Source organism: Elephantulus edwardii, unplaced genomic scaffold, assembly GCF_000299155.1.
Source record: "Elephantulus edwardii isolate Elephantulus edwardi_28Jun2011 unplaced genomic scaffold, EleEdw1.0 scaffold00226, whole genome shotgun sequence".
NCBI classification, from domain to species: domain Eukaryota; kingdom Metazoa; phylum Chordata; class Mammalia; order Macroscelidea; family Macroscelididae; genus Elephantulus; species Elephantulus edwardii.
This window is the reverse complement of record NW_006399976.1, coordinates 1,353,033-1,362,318: the sequence shown is the minus strand read 5'-3', so window position 1 is coordinate 1,362,318 and position 9,286 is coordinate 1,353,033. Positions and strand designations below refer to the sequence as shown.

At 42.6% G+C, this 9,286-nt stretch overlaps 1 protein-coding gene across 1 annotated transcript in view; it reads left to right on the top strand.

The window, feature by feature from the left end:
* NWD1 (NACHT and WD repeat domain containing 1) overlaps positions 1-9,286 on the top strand; it is a 94,364-nt gene that overhangs the window by 71,641 nt on the left and 13,437 nt on the right. The window contains 4 exon segments of the mRNA XM_006898323.1: positions 83-291; positions 2,282-2,554; positions 6,496-6,586; positions 8,253-8,407. Of these exon segments, the coding sequence (XP_006898385.1) occupies positions 83-291; positions 2,282-2,554; positions 6,496-6,586; positions 8,253-8,407 (728 nt within the window).

The following is a 9,286-nucleotide window of genomic DNA, read 5'->3' as shown; positions in this document are numbered from 1 at the left end:
ATTACAATAACTTTTTAAAAATTAAAAAGAAAAGGGTTAAAACCCCCAGCTAATATAATCTCCCGTACCTGACCTATTGTAGGAGAAGTGAGGTGTGTGAAAGTATTTGCCAAAGGGACCTTTGCCATCTCGGCCTCCAAGGACCACACGCTACGCTTGTGGAACTTACTCTCTGGCCAGGAGAAATTCATCATTTGGGATGGAGGCTCCAAAGATCCCAATGAACCTCAGTTCTGGGACCTTTATGTGGATGAAGCAAACAGAGTTGTATACTCAACATCAGGCTCAAAGGTAACAAACATTTTGTCCTGTTTGTAAAGTCAAGTTGTGTCCATAGCATTGAAAGATGGTTAGTTTATGTCTACAATGTCTATAAGGAAGTACTCTTGCATCTTAGAGTGTATAAATAGAGGTACACAACTGCTTGAGAGGTTTCAACCTTCCTAATTAGATTAGACATTGATAGTTTCTTCCTAGCCTAATATTTGAGACCACTCCTTTTTAGAATCATTTTGGTGCTGTGAATTTCCTTCTAAGTACTGTGTTATTTGTCGTCCATAAATTTTGCTATACTTATTTATTTTCACTTACATTTAGCTTAAAATAATTTGAAATGTCCTTTTTAATTTCTCCTCTGATCCACAGTTTATTAAGAATTGTGTTTTTGTTGTTGTTTTTAGGTGGCATCAAGTCATGTATGATCCATAGCGACCCTATGAACAGTAGATCTGAACCCTGTCCTATCCTGGGCCGTCCTCACACTGCTTGACACATTAGAGCTCTTTGTGGCAGTACTGTATCAATCCACCTGGTCTTCCTTTCCTTCACTGACTCTCCTCCTTTCTGAACATCATGTCCCTCTCCAAATAGCTTCTCCTAGCAACATGCCCAGAGCATATGAGATAAAGTTTTATCATCTTTGCCTCCAAGGAACACTCTGTCTGCACTTTCTCCAAGACATATTTGTTTGTTCTGCATTTCTCAAACTGAGAGAACTAAAAAACATATTTAAGCCTTGAGTCACGATATTAAAAGATGGTATGGCATCCTTATCCATTGCCCAGATCTCGGATACATATCAAGTGACTAAAAAGATCATGGCCTGAATCAGGCACACCTTAGTTCCCAAATTGACATCATTACTCCTCAAGAATTTGGGGAAAAGTAAGTCCCTGACTATATAAAAAGAATTGTCAGTCTTTAATATTAGTAATATTTGATTTAATTAATTCATAAATTTAGTTTTTCCATGAATGTCTTTTTTTCTATTCTATAGTACAATCCAAGATCCCACATTTTTTTTAAACTAGAGTGCCAACAATATAGTGCAGAGGACTAAAGAGGGGCAGGGGAAGAATCTTGTATTTGCTTATTTGAAGTTACAGTCTAGGTCTTTCTCTGAGTTGCCTAGTGCTACTATAGTACTTAAGTGGTGGCTTTAAAAGACAGAAATTTATTGTCTTACAATTATAAAACTAAAACCTCAAATCAGTAACTCACCACATCATCAATTCTTCCAAGTCAGTAGTCCCAGCCATTCCTTGGTTCTTTTACTTATAGACAATCTTCACATGGCACTTGTCTTCTCCTATATGTATTTACTATTCCTGTTTATGCTGTTCTTTATATAACTTAGAACCTATTCGTGTACTGCATAATGTATCAGATTTCAAACTGAAAAGTTGACTGTTTGAATCTATCAGTCACTCCTGGGGATAAAGATTGGCTGTCTCCCCCGTAAAGATTTACAGCCTCAGAAACCCAATAGTCACTAGGAGTCAGAACCATATGGCTGCAGTGGGTTCTAAGACTCAGAAGTGATTAGGTTTGGGATCCACCTTGACAAAGTCACGGGTATGATTTCAACATTACATCCAATTACATTATGTATGATCATTACGTTACATTACATTACATTATGTTACTTTACGTTACATTTGGACAGTGAGTACCTTACCTAGATGGAACAAATGGTTAATTATAGTAAAAAAAAAAAGTGTGCCATTTGAACCCACCCAGAGATGCCCTGGAAGATAAACTTGTCAATCTTCTTCCAAAAGGTCATAGCCTTGAAAATGTCATGAGTTGGAATAGACTTGACAACAACTTGACAGCCGTAATGGAAAGTGATTCCATTAGATTATCTGATGAAAGTCACTATATTATATTTCATTCACGAGTGTCAAGGATAGGATTCTGACATATATTTTGTAGAGGGAGCACTATTCCACCCAGAGCAGCTTCCCAATGATCTCTGCTTTAATTTTCATTGCTTGGATAGATTAATGCATGGAACCTGGAAACATCAGAACCCGTGTTCCGCATTCTGGGTGACCCTGCTGACACCTGGGCATGTGCGGCCGTGTTTGCCTCCCAGGCCCGAATCCTGACAGTTTCCACCAGTGGTGTGGTCAGTCTCTGGAGCTCAGCCACTGGAAAAGTGCAGGGGAAGCATCATCTGTCCAGCGTCAAAGAGGAAACACCCACCTGTGGGGTCGCGGTCCAGAAACAAGGAAAGTTGGTCGCTGGATTCAGCAATGGCTCTGTCTCTCTGGTAAGCAAATTTATTGAGTATGATGACATTTACATTTACTCAGCCCAGGACAATGACTGTAACAATGGGCTCTTCAGAGATGATGAAGATGGCCCAGGACAGGACAAGGTTCGGATCCATTGTTCATAGGGTCATTGTGGGGAGTTGTGGTGTCCTAGTGGCAAGAAGCTGCACTGCAATCACATAGGTTCATGGATCGAAAACACCAGAAGCTCCACTAGAGAAGGAAGGGCAATCTCCTCCTGTGCCAATCAGATCCTATTTGACAGTAAAAGGGGAAAAATGTAACCCCCCCCCAAAAAACCTCCATAGGGTTACTGTGAGTCGTAGTCAATTCTATGGCACTTACACCACCACCAGGGGCTCAGATGTCCTAATAAGTGGGAGGAAGCAACTCATTTACATCTTTATCTAAACTTTTACCTATAACTGTCGCCTTCTTAATTCTGTCTTGTCTTATGTCATTGAGTGGATGCTGACTTGTGGCGACCCCATGTGGTACAGAGTGGAACTGCACCCAATAAGATTTTTCTGGTCTCTGATTTTTTTTTCTTTTTTAAAGTGAGTGTGTGTGTGTGTGTACCATCAAATCAGATCTGACCGGTATAGGAAGAGATTATCCCTTCTCCTCCAGCAGAGCATCTGGTGGATTTGAACAGCACACCTCTGGGATTGCAGTTGGTCTGTGATCTTTATAGAACCAAATTGGCAGGGCTTCCTTCTTAAAGTGCTTCGGGGTGAGTTTTAATTAACAACCTCTGAGTTACCAGTCAAGTAAACTATTTGAACTACCCTGGGATGTTTTCTTATTTGTTGCTATGTACCATCAAGTCCCAACTGACCCACAGCTGACTCTCCCAGCAGGTTTTTCAGAGGCAGTAAATCAAATGGGAGGAGATTGCACATCCTTCTGTGGAGCAGCTAGTGGATTCGAACTGTGTGCCTTTGGGATTGCAGCGCAGCTTCTTACCAGTTCAGGAAACATCTAGTGGTGTCTCCTGGAAACTAGTAACAATTCTAAACCCTGGAGGGACTATAAACATACTGGACCCCACCTCACCTTCTAGGAACTCACCTTGGGAGGGGATGGGTTTGGCAAGGGAGTAGAGTGACACAGAGAGGTCTGGCATGAAGCATGAGCTGAAAATTCGGTATCTGCTCTGGTGATGAGCCCTGGGAACGGAGATGAACTTCCCTTATTATACACTCAAACTGTCATCGGGCTCTAAATCATTACTCTGACACCAAGCGTGTTGGGAAGCGAAAACACATAAGAGCTGTCTTGAAATTAAAAGCAAGAGAGATTTTATTGAGCATAAAGGGCAGCCACAGCTAGGAAGACCCTAGGCAAGGTGCTCCCTGCTGACAGAAAGCTGGACATGAATAAGGAAGACCAAACAAGAATTGATATTTTGAATCATGGCATTGACGTCATTTATTGGATAGTGAATATAGTGTGTTGTTTGGTGTCATTGAGTTCACTCTGATTTATCGTTACCATATTTTTTCCCTTCTTTTAATGATCAAATCTTAGCTTGTTGTTGTGTACCATCTAGTCAGAACTGACCCATAGCTGACTCTCTGGTGGGTTTTCAGAGGCACTTAACCGCATGGGAGGAGATTGCCCATCCTGCCATGGAGAAGCTGGTGGCCTCAAACCATGTGCCTTCAGGGTTGCAGTGCCGCTTCTTGCCACTAGGCCATGCACTTCAACAATACATTTTCAGTTGCTTTTTGTGCTATAAATGGGGTGTGAGTATGAAATGCTTAAGAAAATAGGAGCAGGGAAAATGAAACCCTCCTGTTAATCTTTCTCATAGCTACCTCTAACAGATTAACATACTTTTTACTTGCATGCCCTGTACTAATGATTTATTGCTTTTTTATTAGCTGTGGAAGTTTGTTCTAATGTTAAAAATAATATCTTCTAAATTCACACATATGGAAAAAAATTTCTTTCAGCATGTAAAATTTTGTAACAAATGTTATGCCTTGTACATTAAACAATTGCACTTTAAAATTTTCCCGAAAAACAAAGTAGTATATAAAGACTACTGCAAATATATATAGTATAGTAGTATATTCAGACATAAAGTTATAGGAATGAAGGGAAAATGTGAAATCTGGAGACACAAGTGAAACTAGAACAACTATGCTTAACTCACAGAATTAAAAATCAGTTATAACTAGACTGAGCTATTTGTATTTTCATTTGCTTATCTGAAAAAAATTGCATAATTACACTTAAAAATTAAGTAAAAATATTTAAATCCTTAAATACAGTGTGTAGTGGCTCCATACTGCCAGGTCAGACTGAGTCATAGCTGACCCTCCAGTGGGTTTTCAGAGGCAGTAAATGACACAGGAAGGGAGTGCTCCTCTTTCTCCCTCAGGGCAGCTGATGAATTTGAACCAATGCCTTTGGGTTGGCAGCACAACTCCTTACCACTAAGCCCTTTGTTGTGTACCATCAAGTTGGAACCAAACCATAGCTGACCCTCTGGTGGGTTTTCAGAGGCAGTTCATCGCACTGGAGGTTGCCCATTCTTCTTCCACTAGAGTTCCACTGTTGTTTTTTGTTGTTAGGTGCTGTTGAGTTGTAGACGACTCATAGCGACCCTATGAATGAAAGACCTGAACACTTGTTTAACTGTCATCATTTCTCTAAGTTCATAGAGTTCCTGGAGATAAGCTGTTTTGAATGTGGATGCCACTCCTGCTTCCAAGCTTGTTTTAATTGGGAAGCTCCACCAAACATTGTCAACCATGGGTAATGATTATCACATTTGGCACATCAGTGTCACAGTGTTTAGCATCACAGCAACCACAAGTTACCTCTATACAGCCAAATGACAGACCAGTGCTATACCACTTAGAAGAATGTTTGACCAAAAATAATTAAAACTAGGCCTGAGGGCTGCAGATTAAAATCTCCCACCTTTGGCTTGGAAGCATCACTTTCTGTCCACTAGGCTAACAGAGCTCTCTTTATGTTGTTGTTGTTAAGTGCTGTTCCAGTTGTAGACGACTCATAGCGACCCTATGGATAAAAGAGCTGAATACTTGTATAACTTTCATTGTTTCTCCACGTTCATAGAGTTTCCAGAGGCAAGCTATTTCAGAAGTGGATGCCACGCCTGCATCCAAGCTTGTTTTAATCAGGAAACTCCACCAAACACTGTCTACCACGTGTAATCATTATCACATTTGACACATAAGTGTCACAGTGTTTAGCATAACAGCAACCCCGAGTTACCTCTGTACAGCAAGTGGACTGACCAGTGCTATACCACTTAGAAGAATGTTTGACCAAAAATAATTAACACCAGGCTCACCGGCCACAGATTAAAATCACCCACCTTTGGCTTGGTAGCATAACATTTGATCCACTAGGACAACAGAGCTCTCTCTATGACTCACAGCAATTCTATGAACAACAGATCTAACTTTTGCCCTATCTTATGCCACCCCTACAATCTGAGACACACTCAAGCCCATTGTTACAGTCACTGTATCAATTCATCGTGTTGAGGATCTTCTTTTCTTCTCTGACCTTCCAGAGTTCCACTAACACTCCCTAATTATATAGTAAGGGTAGGGTAACAGGGAGTTCTGGTGGCTTAGTGGTAAGGAATTGCACTACCAATGTAAAGGTACAGACTTCGAAACCACCAGTCACTCTGCAGAAGAAAAATGAGCCATTTCTTGTGAGATTTTATTGCCTCTGAAACCCCGCTATGGGATCAGTTCTGAATTGAACTGACTTCAAGGGACACAACAACAATAACATGACATAGAATTACAGAGTCTAATTAGCATATCAGAGAAAGCCCAATTCACAAATAGGATATATCCACAGGGATAGGGACTGGGATTCCATCATTCAGGGATAGGGGAGGAGGACACGTTGTTCAATAACAGACATCCATGAATGTGCACAGGTTTCCCCTGAAGGAGACAGCCTGCTTGAGAAACTTCCAGAAGCTGTGGGATTCCTGGTGATCTCTGAGGATGAGTCCCTTCTCGCTGCAGGTAGTGTCTGGCTCACATTGGGGAGGAGGGGGCTCTCACTGGAGGGACCTCATGGGGGTCTACTCACTGAGGGAACAAATCTGTATTTGATCAGAAGTGAGGAGGGGTTTGGGGAAAGGGAGGGATCCCAGGCCACCAGTTTGCAAACTGTTTGGCAGGCTGGGTAGTAAGTAAATCCTTTGGGGATTGAAAGCCTTAAGGTGTCCATTACAACAAGACTCAGCCCTGCACTTGTTAAAATAGATGAATGTGCCCATGTGCCCATAAAAAGGTCTCTAGGTGGCACATACAGCTTGTATTTGAACACTCACTGAAGGCTGGCAGTTTGGACCTATCAGTGTAGCCATCAATGACCTGATGATCTGCTTCTATAAAAACTAAAGCCCAAAAACCCCATTTCCATCACGTAGCTTCTGACTCAGGGCCACCCTGCAGGACAGAGTAGAACTGTACATCTTTTATAGAAGCAGACAGCCACATCTTCCTTCTGCAGAGCCACTGGTGGGTTTGAACTGCCAACCTTTTTGTAATCTGTGAGTGCTTTTAACCATTGGCCCACCAGGGCTGCTTCCATAAAGACTTCCACCAAGAAAACCTGATGCGGTGGTTCTGTGTAGCACAAGGCAGTGGGCTGAGTTCTGAGTGTGCTCAGCCTTGTACTGGGTGCTGAGATGTGATGCTGTTGTTGTTATGTGCCATCGACTCAGAACTGACTCACAGTTGACTTTCCAGTGGGTTTTCAGAAATGGAAAATTGCACAGGAGGAGATTGTCAATCATTCTCCTTTGGAGCAGCTGGTGGATTCACACTGCATGCCTTTGAGTTGACAGCACAACTCCTTACTACTAAGCCACCAGGGCGCCCTCTGAGATGCAATACTGAGCACAAATGGCGAGGTTCTGCCTTTCAGAAACTTACAGCCTTGTAATCATAATAAGTAGCCAAACAACTTTCCAAGATTATCGATTGTCATCTGTCCTTTCAGCCCCAACACATGCACACACAGATACACACACTCCCACACTGCAGCCTCTCTGAGAACAGGCACAGCTGTCACCTTCTAGTACCAAAATGCCACAGTGCGTAGCTTGAAAGAACACAAATTTGTTTGTACATAGTTCAGGAAGCTGGAAGTCTGGGGTGTCAGGGTGGGATGGTCCTTGTCACTTTTCAGGATCTGTCCCATGATTCCAAGGACACCTATCTTATCTGTGCCTAATCTGCTCATTTTTCTATCTTTACAAGGATTAGTTTAAGACAGATTTGACATTGATCGTGGCCTCAATAGCACTACAATGAGAATTCTGTTAAGTGGGATTTCGCCACAGATTGCTGCCAGGTTGGAACTGACTTGTAGCTGATCCTCCAGCGGGTTTTCAAAGAGTTTTCAAGTGAGAGGAACTTGACCGTTTTACCTCTGCAAAGCTACTGGCGGATTCAAAACACCAGCAAAGTGCTGCCTCTGGGTTAGCATTGCAACTCCCTGCAGACCAGGCCACATCCAGGTGTAGGAATCCAACTCGTGCGTTGGGGGGCAACACTCTATCCACACCAGGGATTATGTCTCCCTGGTCCCCCATGATAGCCATGCCCACTCAGGAACATCCGGGTTCATGGAACGCCTCTCACATGCATAGACTGAGGTGCCCTGGCCCTGTCATTTCAGGCTTCGGCAGATCCGTGCGGATATTCCTGGCTGACTCACAGGGCTTCCACCACTTCATGGCCACAGATCTGGAGCACGAGGACTCAGTGGACACTGCTGTCTTTGGTCCCAAGAACAATCTGATCGTCACAGGCTCCCGTGACTCACTCATTCAGGTGAGGAGTGATCCCACTTGGCGCCTCTTTTCTGCTTCTGGAATAGAAAATAGGACTCTTTGGGGACCTTTCAGCTTCCAGGAGCAGAATCATGGAAACCAGCACAGGCAATAGAGGCAGGTCAGCAGGGGAATATTGGGGTGTCTTTGTGACCCAGCAGCAGACTAGGAGTGGTTACTCCAATGGTCAGTGAAGGAGACAGTGTATCAGATGAACCTGGAAAAGTGAGAAGATGTGGCCCGTGGGGCAGAGAATGCAGCGGGGAAAGAAAATGCTGGTTAAGGTTGAAATTACTAAAGTTGAAAAAAACCTACATGATAGGATAATGATTCTCTAACAAGTGGTCTCAGGACCCTGAGACCCTTTTAAAGATTATTGAAGACCTGAAAGAGCTTTTGTTTATGTAAGTTATAGAGGATAGTTAAAGATAGATAGATAGATAGATAGATAGATAGATAGATAGATAGATAGATAGATAGATAGATAGATAATGGATGGATCGATGAATGGATGGATAGACAGATGGAGAATTGGATACACAGACGGATGGTTCAGTGGATAGATGGATAGTTGGATGGAGGGATGGATGAATGGTGGGTGAATGGACAGATAGATGGACAGATGGATGGTTCAATAGATAAATGGATAGTTGGGTGGATGGATGGAGGGTGAATAGATGGATAGATAAGTTGATGGATGGATGGGCAGATGAATGGATGGATGGGTTGATAGATAGAGAGGCAGATTGTTGGATGGATGGATGGATGGATGGATGGATGGATGGATGGATGGATGATGGATGGATGGATGGATGGATGATGGATGGATGGATGATGGATGGATGGATGGATGGATGGATGGATGATGGATGGATGGATG